This window comes from Halichoeres trimaculatus, unplaced genomic scaffold (genome assembly GCF_033239565.1).
Source record: "Halichoeres trimaculatus isolate MK-OKI-2021-1 unplaced genomic scaffold, fHalTri1.1 fHalTri1_scaffold_16, whole genome shotgun sequence".
NCBI lineage: Eukaryota > Metazoa > Chordata > Actinopteri > Labriformes > Labridae > Halichoeres > Halichoeres trimaculatus.
Window position 1 is genome coordinate 21,334,376 of NW_027437194.1, and position 14,921 is coordinate 21,349,296.

Below are 14,921 nucleotides of genomic sequence, written 5' to 3' on the forward strand. Positions count from 1 at the left end.
TGTCTGACATCTGTTTCATCTTCAGTCACAGCATCGTTCAGCCTCAAAGGGTCATGCTCACAGTGTTCACAAATTTTCTATCAGTCCATGATCTTACCTTTGTTTGAGGTGTGTTATTCATGATGTCTAAGTTATTATTTCATGCAGTAGTTTACAGTATGACTGTTACATAATTCCTGTGTTGACACAGATAAAAATGATACAATGCATGAAACAATTTTTTTGTGAAAACTCCATTTAATTAAAAGAAAGGAATAAATTCAGGTTCAGTTTACTGCGCACATTTTTAAATTTGCTTTCTGCCTCCCTGAAAAGTGAGTTTGTTTTTGTTAATTTTTCAGCTGCCTCTCTTTCTCCAGTCAACAGTCATTTGCTGTTTGTTGCACAGGCAGACCTTCAATCATCAGATATATGGCCAAATCTAGTTATGCAACTGTGTCATGATCTCTTGACCACACAAAACAAAACAAAATTAAATTAAAAAGAATCACTTTGGACTGTGTCTGGATGCACACAACCACATAGAAACACAGCATCATACCCACACATACACATACACACTCATACAACCCAATCCTTCCCACATGAAAACCAAACGTCACAAAATAAATTACACGAGTTACATGAATGGGCCAAAACCCAATAAGATGTAGCCTGAGGCCTCTGATACTCTTGGGGGAACTTTGAGGCCATTAGGAGAGTCCCCTCAAAACTGAGTTTCAGATCCATCTTCCAAAAAAGGCATTTTTGCCCGACCATTTTGGCAGGATAAAACCTTTCCCTTTTATAAACCTTTCATCAAACGGGCCGAAACCCTGCATATATGGTCCAAAGGGCACGTCCATGAGGTCTCTAAAGCATCTTCAGTGGGTTTTCTCAAAATCAGATTTTGGGTCCAACTTTTGCAAGGCCTTTTTGCCACTCTGTTTTGGCAGGGCAAAATGGGCTTTTTTTGTTTTACCTTTTCAAATTGGGCCATAAGTCTGCAAAACATACCCCAAGGGCTCTGAAACTCCTATGGGCCCACCATGAGGGCTGGAGGAGTACCTCCAGTGGGTTTTCTCAAAACCAGGTTTCGGGGCCTAACTTTTGGGTACAATGGTCTTTTTGCCTAGCCATTTTAACAGAGTGAAAAAGACCTTTGAGGTGTCGGCCTATAATAGATAGGCTAGGCCCATTCTGCTTTGAGTTTATTTCTGCAATTATTTCCCCCCTTTGAAAAAATTAATGAATCTATTGTTAAAAACCATTAATTACGTGATCTATTAGTTTCATTTTGCAAGTCTAAATGCGGGATATCTCCTCCTTCTCTGTTGTCCATTCTAAGTATATGGAGACTTCATTTTTTCACAACTACTGGACAAATCCGGTTTCCAAACAGTTTGTGATATCACAAATCTTACACACACTAAAGGCCCACCCTTTAGATTTTATTTTTCAGCTAGCACAGAGTAACTTTCCACTTTCAGCAGATTAATGTGGAAACAGTCTACAGGATCAATCCAGTCAGGCTGAACATTACTCAATCAAGCATCCCTGCTCTGCTCTGACAGAGAGGGGATGGCAGGTTAACAAAGAGGATGCATTTTGGTTATTTTGCTAAAAAGGGGGATACCCCCCCGGGTTGTCTACTCTGTGCATGTATATATCAGGTAAAAAGAGGTTTGTTGATAATGAATTTCTTTTTAATTCAATCACCTTCCCTATGGTTGGAGAATATTTTGGTATTTTATATCACACAGAAATGACAAATGACACAAAAAAGTTATTAAAATTCTTTCAATTAAAAGTAAAAGAAACAAAGAGATTTATTTATGTGAAAAAAATGATTGTTTTTGTAGAAGAGAACAGATGTATTGTCTAACAGTTCAAAAATTTAAAAAAAATAAAAAAAATAAACAAAGGCCGTGTTGAGTGCATTACCAAGGCACTTTTGTATGTTGCATGGGTTTATGTTTAAAATAAAATAATCTATTAAATAGAGGTGGATTGTCTTAAAAAGTAGAGGATCATCAGTACACTTATTTCCCAACTTCATATTTCCCCAAAGTGTACTTCATCTTCATAAAGATATATGTTGTTCTCATAAGTCAGATTGTTTAACTTTTATTTCTCCCCATCTCGGCTCTCCTTCCCCCCCTTTTCTGAGTTCTCCTTGTTTTTATAGTGATCTCCAGGAAGGTTCCTCAGGATCTCAGCAGCCTGAAAAATCCAAGAACAAGGCAGCTCTAAGCATTTGATACACTTTTAAGAGCATACTGCAAAACAGATTTTGAACTCTGTTTGGGATGCTGGAAAAGAGACAGCTTATGACTATGAGCTGGGCCTGGCGTTGATAGAGACACCTAAAATAACTAGAAAATGAAACTAACAACCACAAAATTTAGGAGATGTCCAGATAATCAAGGTTAAGAAGGTACAAATGATTTTTCATTAAACCAAAACACAATAATTTTTTTGCACTAGGCTGTAAATCTGTTTGTTTTCTGCAGGGAAAGTGCCTTTTTTGCTGGGTGTGTTTGTGGTTTTCAGTACTTCTGCAGCCAGCCTGAAGTGGACTCAAGGAGCCACAGATTTTAGCATTGCCTCATATTTTTAGACCAGAGGTTGCTGCTTGCTTCCACCATGCTACGCAGATGTTTACATGTGATAAAAACAGCCCCGCAGCTCAGTGAGGGACACAATAATCAACTGATAATGAAATGTTTTCTAAGTAGTTTTATCCAATCATTGTTGTGGCCCTGAAGATAAATACAATAAACAACCCCCCCTGGCACCAACAGCGATATTTAAGATGGACTTGTACAATGTAAATGTTTGTTAGTCACCTGTTCAGGAGTGAGGTCCCTCTGCTCCTGGGCGAGCATCTCATAACCCACCATGAACTTCTTTACTGTTGCTGAGCGCAGCAGAGGAGGGTAGTAGTGAGCATGCAGCTGCCAGTGAGTGTTGTCCTCTGCTAAATAGGTGCCAGTCGGGGCTCCTGTGCAAAGAACAGAAGTAATTAGACTGAGCAAGACTCTTTGCGTGTTAATAATGAGTGTTTGGAAGAAGCTATCCTAAGTAGCTATGATAATGGGTGTAGCACAGATAAAGAAGGACACAACCTAAGGGAAACAAAATGCCAAATGGATAGAGCTTTTTCCAAAACAAGGGTGAAGCTTGCCACCAGCACTGATCTAAGGAGGTTTTTTTCTTACCATGCCAGCCCATGGAGTAGGGGAAAGACACCCCAAACAGGTTATCATATTTGGTGAGCAGCCTCTTCATAATGTCAGCCAAACCTGGGACAGACAGGCAGAAGTATGATATGATGTATAGTTACATGACTCAAAAAAGGAGAGCTAAAGCTGGGAAAATTTCATCCACTTTGGGGCATTTTTGCTTTTCTTGACAGAGCAGCTGAAGAGAAAATAACGTGAGCAGAGAAATGGTCAAAGCTACATTAATGTATGTTTTATAAAACAGCTTTCTCTCTGGTATCTCTTATCAAAAGTAGTAGCTTATAACGTAGACCATTAACTGGAGAGTACCAGCACTTAGTTTCTCACTTAGAACACTGGATGTAGGTAACAGATGTAAACAGTGAGATTTGTTATTTGCTGGAGTGATTCATGTTAATGAGATTAGATGAGCAGATTCGATCCAAATCTGTCTGTCTGGTTTTCATGCTCTGTCTCACGGCATAAACGACATTATCCATCCTGCGCATCCCGTGATCAATAGCTGTGTCCCAATTCAGGGGCTGCAGCCTACGGAGGCTGGATTTGAAGACCGATTACGTCACAGCGGTGCGTTGGAGGCTGTCCCAATACGGAGGCTCCTCCAAATGCGGCCGACGAATCTGTCCTCCGTTTCGGGGGCCGCGAAGGACGGGTTTGGTGAATCCTTCATAGCCTCACATATCCCAAGATTCATTGCGCATGAACGCCGAACATGATGGATACGGCCGAACTCCAAAAGGAGTCCTGTTTTATCCAGATATGAAGGATTTCTGGCAACAACTATGTGATTGTGTTTTTAAAACGTGAAAGAATATTTTGTTTTTCTGTGTGAAAATGTGTTGTTTGGGCTCTTTTCAAGTAATATAAAGTGGAAAAACAGTTCTTTATGAATCTTCTCATTATTTTATAAAAATATGTCCATAAATGTAAATTCTCTTGGGAAAAAAACTTACTTGGAGTTTTTATTTATTTATTTATGTATTTTTTTACAGGGAATTCACAAAAGACATTAAATCATTTCAGCAGCTTTTATTTTATACTTATTTATTTATCATCACCCCAGCACTTGATCAAATGTTGAAAATGTACGTTGTTGCCTTACTCTCATGTAAATGGTAGATCTATACTCTATCAATAGGGATAATAATAATAATACAAATGATATATTGATAAAAATGATGATAATAATAATGATAATAATAATAATAACAACGCAATAAAAAGATAGTAAAAATCATCCTGTTTAAATGTGAGGTTTTGGTTTACGTGTGTTTAAAAGTAATGTAAAGCCTGACAGGTGAGGGCGGTGCTGTGTGACGTCGAGGGTGACAAACAGGAAATGCTTCGTAGACCAGACCGTCTCAATTCAGTTCGGCCTTTGCGGTCTTCGCAGGCTATAAAGGCCGGGTCCTCCGAAGGCTACAGCCTCCGTAGGCTGCAGCCCCTGAATTGGGACACAGCTAATGTCTCAACATGCAGTAAATGATGAGTGAGAGTTGCACAACAAGCAGTTAATGGAGTCCAGCACAACATGGATCTATGCGTTAATAATGTTATTCTTTTTTTCTGTTCCCCCCCCCCCCCCCCCCCCCCCCCACCGTAACCACAGACTCAAATTGGCTTTACAGTCATTTATCCTGCAAGATAATGAAAAAACGGTTACATCAAGCTTACCATACTTCATGTAATGAAACACTTTAGTTTAGTTTAGTTAGTTTAGTAAGTTATAAAACAAGTCAACATTTAATTCTTGGACCACCTGCTTTGCTATGATACAGCACAGCCTACTCTCAATGTTTTCAAACACAAGCCTGTTCTTATCAGTAAGTATTTTAATCTATATAAGGTGAGGAGGACTCTATGTTCATTTCTATCTGAAGGGGTGAGATCAGATAATAAGTGGTCACTGGAAGCCCTTGGTTACTGCAAAGTGTGTAAACTTGTATTGGTCACCAAAAACCAACCAAATACTTGTGCTAAGTGTTAACAGAAAGACTCAGATACGAAGCAACATCTGTATGCCACAAAACAATCCACACACATTAACGACAAAAGTGACATCACTTCCATTTAGTATGGGTGGCATGTCTTGCGAGAACACAGCTTTGACTAGGAGAAATTCAATGTTAAAACTGTGTTAGCTTTAAATATCAAAATTCCTTGTCATATGTATGTGATGGGTGTGTTGTGATCAGTCACTCAGTAAATCAAATGTGTTTTTTATGAACATGAAAGAAAAATATGGTATCTTGGTCAGAAATCCAACCTGGTTGCTGACACTTTGAGTCACAGAATTGCCTTAATGAAGTTCTTATGGCCTCCTTTCTCACCCTCTTTCTCCCCTCTTGTCAGTTCATTTATTCTCAGGACATGCCGTCGAGGCAATAACAGCGTCTGGTAGGGCCATGTTGCCCAATATGGCACTACTGCCAGCCAATCAGAGTTCTCCACCACTAACCGCTCCTGGAGAATAAACAAAATAGTGATTTTTAATTCCCAGAAAACAACATTAACGCCATTTTTCTGTGTTATATAGATCGTCTGTACCTTTTTCTCTGCCTCCTGCGTTGCATATTGAACCAAAAGTGGCTTTCCATGTTTGAGGTAGTAAGCTCTTTGACAGCGATCTGAAAGAGCTGGTTCGTTTGGCAGGAAGCTGCTGGCCCACACCTACAGAAAGCATACAAGGAAGTGAGGATAATGAGACAAAACAAATACATGTGCAATCTGAATCTGTGTGATCCACTAATAATAAAAAAACAATGATAAGGCAGCAAGTACCCCTCCAAACTTTTTTATCACTGCCAAATGGCCTCTATATATCCAAACCAATTTTCATGGTGAGATATTTATGTCCTTGTAAAGTCTTGTCTTCTATGAATGTCAAGGTGATGTGGTATGGAAGCAGCACCGATTGTCAACAATTACATTTTTTTTTAATATTATTGTTTTATTGGAAATCTATCCTAATTTTAAATGTGATGCCAGACACACTTAAAAATCTACTGCCTGTATATGTCAGACCTTGTACTGGAAGATGAGAAACCCTACCACCAGGCTACTGGCCCCAAAAAGATGGCATGGCAGCAGTCTAACATGATCATTTTTCTTTCTTTTTTTTAAAGGTACCACACAGCAGCTCTAACAACCATATTTCGTAGAACTTCAAAGGGTTGTTGCTCTCTAGGTAGTGTATCATGCATATTATAAGTTTTGTATATTTGTATGAATTTTTGTAGAATCATGTCACTGAATTCACACAGCTTCTTCCACAAGGTTTCATATTTACAAGTTTGTTTCACAAGTTTGAGAGTATACTTTTCCACTGTGCAGAGCAAAGGTCATTCTACTAATAAGAGAAGAACAGTCTGTTTCATCCTCATCACCCTTTTCCTCCTCCTTTCGTATGCTATCTGTGGCCCTCCTTTTAGATACATGTCTGAAAAACACATAATACCCAAACATTTCAAAAAACACCCCTTAAAGAGATGTGTGTGTCTGTTGGCGCACACGTTTACATTTTTTGCCAATAGCATATTGGTGCTCTGAACTTAATGTCTGGGGCGTTGTCTTTTTCAGCCCAGAAGACAAGTGTGAAACAACTACTACCTACTTTATAGTTCAATGAGGCGTCCACACCCTAAAGCCTTTCAGTAGTTAATCTAAAAGACTGTCAGTCTTCACATTATCCAAAAGTGCCAGGGTATAATATATTTACCCATGTGAGCAGACGTAGCTGAGATCCCTGCATTCCCTTTTTGAGTGTTTTGCATTCTTTAAAACTTCAGGTTTACCACCTAATCTGTCATTCTGTACTTTTAATAAATTTTTAAAAATCAGGTCATTTGACCCAAAACTTCAGGTTTTTAATGGTTAACTTGGTCTTCTTAGTTAGTGTTGAAATGACTGAGTAAGTTCAAACAAATGACTTTGTTTTTTGTGTGTGAAGGTGTGCATTAACTACCTGACAGTGAGGATGTGGATTTGAACAACCCATCATGGCTCCTTTATTTTCAAAGATCTGAAAACAGATAAAAAGAAGAGAGTTTAGGTCAACTTACTCACTTACCAACTTGCAAGCAGATCATTAAGAGCAAGGTTTAAAAAAACAAACACACCAACAATAACAAAAGCCCATAATAATATTTTCTCCTTCAGAAGCCACTCTCTACAGGGGATCTCTGACCAAGCAAACCTGTGTAACGCCCGCAAATGTATTATCAACCAGTACATGTTAAAGTTAAGTTGAACCTTTGGGTTTTGCTCTCAGTCTCCAAACATTTGTTGTAAGAGACAGGAGTAGATTGGGCTTTTTACAGTTTTTTTTAGATTGTCCTGATTCAGCAAACTACATTAGTCAAATATGAGAAGTGATGATGTTTCATGTTGCTCATGAGGAACTGAAATCCATCAAACCCACAGAAGTGTGCCTTTAGTCTACTTAATGAGTTGATATTGCTAACTTTTTAGGTTGGCACCAGACGCACTACCTGGTTTTAAGAAACCACTCATATCATCATTATTGCAGGCTCTAAATGCTGGTTATGTGCTGTATCTGAAGCTATGGCAGTCACCTGCCACTAGTTAGGGCTCTAGCTACACTTTCTTCAATGACTGCTACTGCTGTAATGTTATGATGCTCTACAGCCTAGTTGAGCTGAATGCTTGATATTACATCATTAAAGAGTTATAAAGTACAAACAAATTGAAAGTGAAACAGGCTAAAAAGTGCTGCTGTTTTTTTTTTTTTTTTTTTTTTTTTAACATATTCAACTAGTATCACTTATGTAAGAAAGTGAGGACGGATGGATTTGTATTTGCAACCAATACCTGCACCCAAGGGTAAGAGGCGCCTAGTTCTTCGACAAGCTCTGCCCACTTGTCGATCACCTTGACAACCTCATGATTTTTCATAAGAGGAAGGGTGATGTCAGACCACGGATGGAAACACATGACCTTGCTGAAAAGAAGTTATAGAAAGAAGAGATATTAGTGGGACTGACAGTATGTCATGTTTAGTAAAAAAAATAAAAAATAAAAAAATAAATACTTAAGATCCACAGACAGCTGAAAAAGCCCACATTTAGTTGTTAAAAGTTGCCATGTTAAAAAAAATAAATAAATAAAAAAGAGAGGTTGCTTCACCTATGGAACAGACTGGTGGGCAGATCTAGAAAATACTGTTTCTTTATTAGTTTTTATCGAGTGAAATGTTGTCAAAATTAATATCAAGTAAAGTTGGTACTTTTTGGATCAGCCTTTGAGCTAATAAAAAGAAAAAAAAACAGATTGACCAATATTGCCTTGCATTTTTTCCCAAACATTAGATGGGTTTTTATGGAGACAGAGCTTTTCCTAACTTTATTACTTCATGGATGCCAGGTGTATTTGTTTGGGAGAAACAAAGTATATTCTTAAAACATTAACATCAAGTTCTGTTTGGAACTGACGAGTTTGTTCTTTTGCTGTTGTTTTGTTCCATTATTTTTTAATGTTTTCATATGGAATTATAAATAACAACAAAAACAACAGCAATAACAATAATAATAATTATAAAATATAATTAATATCTGGGAAAATTTGGTGTATCAATCTAAGTGATGTCTTTTTTCATGAATGCAAACCCTTTACAAATGCTGCTACAAATGTAACGCGAAGCTTTGTTCTTACCACACTCCTCTGGCTGCTTTACACTGGAACAATGGATCCTGGTCAGAATCTACGAGAGAATTAAAAAAACAGTATTGCATAGTAAATTAGGGTCAAAATGATTTTTGAATCCCCCCTTCTTAAAGTTAACTTCTTATAGTAACAAATTGAAGTGAACTGGAACTCACCAGGATCTGGAGCATCTGGCTGAAGAGCAGGGAAATCATTTTCAAATATAAAAGTGCTGTCATAGTCGGGATTTACCTGGAAAAAAATAGTTCAACATAGAAATATATAAACCAGGCGAAAATGATGCAAAGCATGTTCAGGTTCCAGAGAAATGGGTTTTGAGCTAGAAAGTCAGAACAGGTGTGGAGTGTGCCCAGGCATTAGCTTCCAACTACTGTGTAATGTAGACCTACTGTATGTGAAGAGAGCTAAAGAGAATGTCTCTGTTCTTACCTCTCCACTTGCTCGTGTGTTCCTGGGACAGAGGGGGTTGTTAGGATCGTATCTGAGTACGTGTTCCTCAGGAGGTTTCTCTACCTGGCCTGCCCAGGGTCTTTTCATACGATGAGCAGACACCAGGACCCAGGTATCCCGCAGGGGATTATAGCGCAGGTGCTGGTGCTCTTAAGGAAGCGATGTATAGGAAGGACAAGGATTACTACGAAAACATTGTACAGATGATAAAGGGTTGGGCGTTCAGTTCTGGGACAGGGTGTGGAGGCCTGAAGGTGGTGAAATGATAGAAAGCACTACAAAAAAGCAGACTATGTACCACAGCTGAATGTAGTTTTACTTGATAGATGACAATTGAGCGAGTAAAGTAATTTATGAGACAGTGTATTTAGATGCAACATAACCATTTAAGTGAACAACAGAATATGAACTTCAGGTTAATGGTCAAACAGTCTAAGGGTTCAAAATGAATAGAATTTTCTTTTTTGATATTGTTATTGGAGTGCCTTTGGAATGACGCAGGCACATCAGGAAATCATGGACAAGAATCATTGACTGTCAAAATAAAGGCGATACGCATGCTGCACGTTAACATGCATTAATTGGCGCTACCACAAAATAAACAGGTTTCTTGCTGCAACCTAAATGCTTATATCTCTCCTCGGACGGGCAGACATTATTGAATAATAACCACTCTCTTCCCTGTCATTCAAAGTTTTATTTAAGCCATATAACCCTTAGAGAGCATGGTTGAATTGACGACACTGAGCAGCCTCAATCTAACATTTTTCCCCGTCACGTGAGCCCCAGTCCACAACACCTGACAGAATGGGAAGAATTATCAAACAGGTAAAAGTTCATTCGACTAGTGACTCTTAAAAATGCATGGGTCTTCATACCTTTAGGGTCGAAACTCACTTCTTTAATACCGCTCATAATGCGGTATCCGAGAAAATCACCCCTGCGCAGACAAACTTCTGAACGAACTCCTTCTTCCTGCAATTTCATACAAATATTTATCTCCTCTCTTGTTGTTGTGGTTCTTCTTCTCTCTTTTGTATGGCGGGTCTGAAACCAACTTTAGTTCATACCGCCACCTAGTGTTCATAAATCGCAAGAATCAGTTTTTTTTCCATTCATATAAAATGACACTAAACAGTTTTTTTTTGGTTACAAACAAACTTTAAAGTTTTTTTTTTTCAGGTTGCAACCTGTGCACGTATGTATATGTGAAATGTGGACACTTACATCGGTTAATTGATAAAGATCTGCACGAAGTAAAAAAAAAAAAAAAGGTTAAAGACAACAAATAAGAGTAAAATGTTTTGTTAGGGTTTTAATAATAATCAATAAATTAATAAAATGTATAAGAATCACACAAATTTGTTGTTTCATTAAATTTTTTAGCTTTGTTGTTATTGCTAAATTGGATTGTTTTTTTTTTTTCAAACTTAGTAGAATTCATCGCAGATCATATGTATATTGATGTTCACTGCTTAAAAAAAATGTGGAATTACTGGAGTAAATAACTGATTTAAAGTATTTTGTGAAATCTGTTTAAACACTGTTTAAATCATACACACATTGAGTAAAAATATGCCATTTTTTTTATCCTGTAGTGACCAAGAGAACATTTGCCTTATATGATGACAGTACTTTTATTGAGTTATTGAGTTAGTAGATATGTATAATGAATAAATAAAGGTTATTTAATTGTGCAATGTAATGGGACAGTTATACAATCCCAGATTACTGTGCATTAGTCAGTATTATGTCTGTGTTCGGGAACAAGAACATTCTGTTCATATATAAGGCCTTTGTTTAAATGTATATATAAAGCCTCATCATTAGTAAATTGCTATAATAAGTAGTTGTTTAATGAGCAAAATGTTGTTCAACCGATATTTTTAAAGTTAGATATTTGTTTCTTAATATGAAAATGACAGATATGAGTTTGCCTGTAAAAGTTGGAGAGTTTGACTGTAAGTTTACAAATAGCGAAATGACATATCGAAAGAAAAAAGAAGACCACCTACTTTTTAGAGCAGAATATTCCATATGTTGTTTGGATCAGAAACCTTTTGATCCCATCAATTTTTTTTCTTTTAATCATATTTGCAGAATAATAGAGCTGTTGTGGGAAACAGAGGTTAACTAAAATTCTCTCTAATATTGCTGGTCAATAGCAACATATAAAAATCTTTTTGTGCAAACAACTGGAGAGGTTTTGACTTTTCAAGTAGCTCCTGGGAGAGGAAAAAAAAAGAAAACAGTGGAATATAACCAGTTAAAAATTATTTTAGAGACTTAGTGGTAGTTGATGATACTGTGTTCAGACACAATTATTTTGTCATCACCATTATGTCATGTGAAACGCTTTGATTGTTTTATTTTTATTTAATTGTGTTATTATCCCAACGCCCCTGAGGGCACCTGTTTTATATTGTGTGGAATAATTATACGAAGTTAATAAAGTTGATTTAAAAAAAGGCCGACCAGCGTGTCTTTTGATTGGCTGAGCGGCTCCTCCTCCGCCTCCTCTCCCCACATGAACAGGAAGCAATAAGGTGTCTCTTTCAATGGCGTGTTTCGGGTAATTGGCCCGTCCTGTGTACACATGTAACCGCTGGTGTTTCTTTGCGTTTCTTTCATTTCCATCATGTCCGTCTTCAGAGCAATCACAAAACTGTTCGTGTTTGCAGCAGCCGCCGTCCTGGCTGTTCTTCTGCTGCAGCACTGGATAGCCACTAAGCAGTATGTTTTCAACAAAGAGGATATAGCAAAATTAGCCAAACAATACGCGGGTGAGTTCGGTAAGATATCGGTTTTATGCCCTAATGTGGTAAAGAACATCCTTTGGATCCCAAGGATTGAATGTGAAGTCACTGCGTGTTAATTCGGCTGATATAAGCCTTCCCCTTCATACTGTATACTGTCTTCATTCTCAGGACAGGATCATGAGCAAGCCTTTTCCAAAGTGGTGGTGGAACTCAGGAAAAGGTGAGTGCATGTTAATTACTTCCTGTCAGGGTATTGGAAATGGCTGAAGTTTTGACTGGTTTTAAGGTTCAGAGATTAATTAAGTTTTGTCAAGTGAACCAACACTGCATGTAATTAATTTCTGTTATACTCTGATTTTTTAAAAAAGAAAACAGACTTGCAGTACCTTTCTCCAAAAAACAAACAAACAAAAAGATAGATGCACAGCTGGTAAATAGTGCAACACTATTTAAATTAAATAAAAAACAGATAAAACTACTTTTTTTAACCTGTGCAATTTCCAATGCCCAACAGTACTGTATGTAATTTGTTTTTTATTTCTGAAAATATCTTCATTTTAATCCATAGTAACAGTTAGCACACCATTCACTTAGCATTATGTTTAAGTAGTTGTATTCTATGTGCAAAGTTTTGTTTCTAATACAGCACTTCTGGCTCTGATTGTATTGGACCATTTAAACTGTCGTTGAACTAGGTATTCTGGCCACATCCTACCAGATGAAGACCTTCAGTGGGTCTTTGTGAATGCAGGGGGCTGGATGGGCTCCATGTGTCTCCTTCATGCTTCACTAACAGAGTACCTGCTGCTGTTTGGTACCGCAGTGGACACAGGAGGGCACTCTGGTGAGAAATCAAGACTGTTATCAATGCAAAATCGGATATGTTCAATTTCAACCATGATAGAGAGATGCTGAGAATTGTCAGTTCTGATAAAACTATTGAACTATAAAGGCATTCAGAATTTAATTCACCTTTCTAAATGATTACTTCAAGCCTTTTTAGAGGCTCTTTCAATGAACACTGTCTATAAAAAACAAAAGGAATTGACTCCACATGTGCTCTCTTTATCTGTCAGGTCGGTACTGGGCTGAGATTTCTGACACCATCATATCTGGAACTTTCAGACAGTGGAAAGAGGGCACAACTAAGAGTGAAATATATTACCCTGGTAATGCCTTACGCATTAGGTTTGAATTTTCTGTTTGTGATATTTATGTGTCCGTTTCACCAGTAAGTGTTTCCAAATGACAGTATTTTTTCCCCTGCAGGTGACACAATAGTACATGGTGTAGGTGAAGCCACTTCTGTCCAGTGGAGCGCTGGGACCTGGATGGTGGAGTACGGGAGAGGTTTCATACCTTCTACGCTTGGATTTGCTCTGGCTGACACCCTGTTTAGCACCCAGGACTTTCTCACAATGTTCTACACCGTGCAGGTGTATGCTAAGGGTCTGCTGCTTGAGGCTGGTACAGCTCTTACAGAGGCTGGTATTTTCTGAGCCATAACCAAGGCTCAAAAAACAAAAAGACCCAAACATTCAGAGTTTGCATTTTCATCACACATTATATCTGACGACCATCCCCTGGCATAAAAAGACATTCTCTGCCAGATTCTTTGATGATGCTTACATACAAGATGTTGTTCCTTGGTGAAAGGAATTCAAAGTCCTTTTCCTCTTACCTGCAGCATAAAACTGCATCTATGTTTTACATCAGTTAAAAAAGAAGTACCTCTGACATATAAGCACCACCTCATACTTTTAACAGTTGTTTTCTGTTCCTAACTCTTTGTGCTGATTCTCAGTAAGCGTCAACTACGAATGATTTTGCCATCGTCATAGTCACAGAGGTTTTAAGTAAAGAAGCAGGGCATATTTTCTTTGGGTGTGTGAGGAATAGAGCTTCAAAGACCTCCTTCACAAGTTGTTTTTAATCTTTTTCAAATTTTGAGGTTCTGCTGGAAATGATGAATCAGTAACCAACACTGGGTTGTACCTTCTATGCAATTTCAAATGTAGCCTGGTTTAATTCAAATTTCAGGGCAAAGTTTACACTCTAAGGTTTCAGGGTTACACCAGCTGAGATGGTTCCAATGTAAGCACGAGTCAAACCTAAATCATAGATCCAGCTCTGAATAGGTTTAAAGTCTTCAGTGGAACACTAGTTGTCATGGTGTGTTGATTGGATAACTTGAAAGAGGAGAGGCAAAGGGTTTACTGGCAGTTTTGGCTTTCCGGATTGGCAGTATGTTCTCCTCAATCTATTACACCAATTAAAACAATATGATGACTTTGATCTGGGCTCACATTTTCATTTTACACTAGGTTAGTAATTTCATCTACACTTTGACAGAGTACTGCTAAATTAACATTTGTTGTCATTTGCAGTTTTGTTCTTATTTCACAGTAACTGTGGAATAATTTTCTACTTATTTGCACTTTTTTCCTATAACTTTTGGTAGAATGGTTAAGGTAAAGAGCTTCTATTTTCAGTTTTGTGCCTGCTTAGAGGCAATTCAGGACTTAAGACAGCCCCAGGACAATCACCCTACTATGGCCAAATGGAGTGAAAACATCATTTCTGTATCCTAATTTTATTACATTTGATTGCTCTGTTTGTGCAGGCAAACTGAAAACCAGATAAATGACACAAATACCAAATGACTACTTTTGTCAAATAATTACGTGTGGATTTTGCACTGACTTTGCAACTGAAGACAAATTGTAAGAAGTTAATGTAATAAACTACTGTACTTTTCATAGTTACTCTCACAAAAACCAAGGACTCACAAAATTTAGTTGGAATT

General features: G+C 37.8%; 2 protein-coding genes across 3 annotated transcripts; one reads left to right on the top strand and one right to left on the bottom strand.

Moving 5' to 3' along the window:
- Positions 1–1,832: 1,832 nt before the first annotated feature.
- galt (galactose-1-phosphate uridylyltransferase) lies at positions 1,833–10,425 on the bottom strand. The gene is made up of 11 exons (XM_074689741.1): positions 10,235–10,425; positions 9,336–9,505; positions 9,062–9,137; positions 8,895–8,943; positions 8,055–8,184; positions 7,189–7,245; positions 5,772–5,894; positions 5,555–5,687; positions 3,201–3,284; positions 2,829–2,983; positions 1,833–2,202 (listed from the first exon to the last, which is right to left on the bottom strand). Exons 1-11 carry the CDS (start codon positions 10,341–10,343, stop codon positions 2,107–2,109), a joined length of 1,182 nt encoding a protein of 393 aa, XP_074545842.1. The 5' UTR covers positions 10,344–10,425; the 3' UTR covers positions 1,833–2,106.
- Positions 10,426–11,878: 1,453 nt separating this feature from the next.
- Positions 11,879–14,921, top strand: sigmar1 (sigma non-opioid intracellular receptor 1). Of its 2 annotated transcripts, none has more exons than XM_074691165.1 (5): positions 11,879–12,148; positions 12,284–12,335; positions 12,811–12,959; positions 13,192–13,284; positions 13,385–14,921. In XM_074691165.1, the coding sequence occupies exons 1-5, from the start codon at positions 11,995–11,997 to the stop codon at positions 13,612–13,614; spliced, it is 678 nt and encodes a 225-aa protein (XP_074547266.1). In that variant the 5' UTR covers positions 11,879–11,994; the 3' UTR covers positions 13,615–14,921. The 2 variants fall into 2 exon arrangements, with proteins under 2 accessions (XP_074547266.1, XP_074547267.1); XM_074691166.1 differs by having other exon boundaries at positions 11,879–12,139.

Excerpts from the sequence above, each read along its gene's own strand:
- galt (XM_074689741.1), bottom strand. The coding sequence starts at position 10,343 with ATGAAATTGCAGGAAGAAGGAGTTCGTTCAGAAGTTTGTCTGCGCAGG. Across the intron at positions 9,138-9,335 it reads ACACACGAGCAAGTGGAGAG|GTAAATCCCGACTATGACAG; the intron begins GTAAGAACAGAG and ends ATTTTTTTCCAG. Across the intron at positions 2,203-2,828 it reads GGGACCTCACTCCTGAACAG|GCTGCTGAGATCCTGAGGAA; the intron begins GTGACTAACAAA and ends TGGATTTTTCAG.
- sigmar1 (XM_074691165.1), top strand. The coding sequence starts at position 11,995 with ATGTCCGTCTTCAGAGCAATCACAAAACTGTTCGTGTTTGCAGCAGCC. Across the intron at positions 12,149-12,283 it reads ACAATACGCGGGTGAGTTCG|GACAGGATCATGAGCAAGCC; the intron begins GTAAGATATCGG and ends CTTCATTCTCAG. Across the intron at positions 12,336-12,810 it reads GTGGTGGAACTCAGGAAAAG|GTATTCTGGCCACATCCTAC; the intron begins GTGAGTGCATGT and ends TCGTTGAACTAG.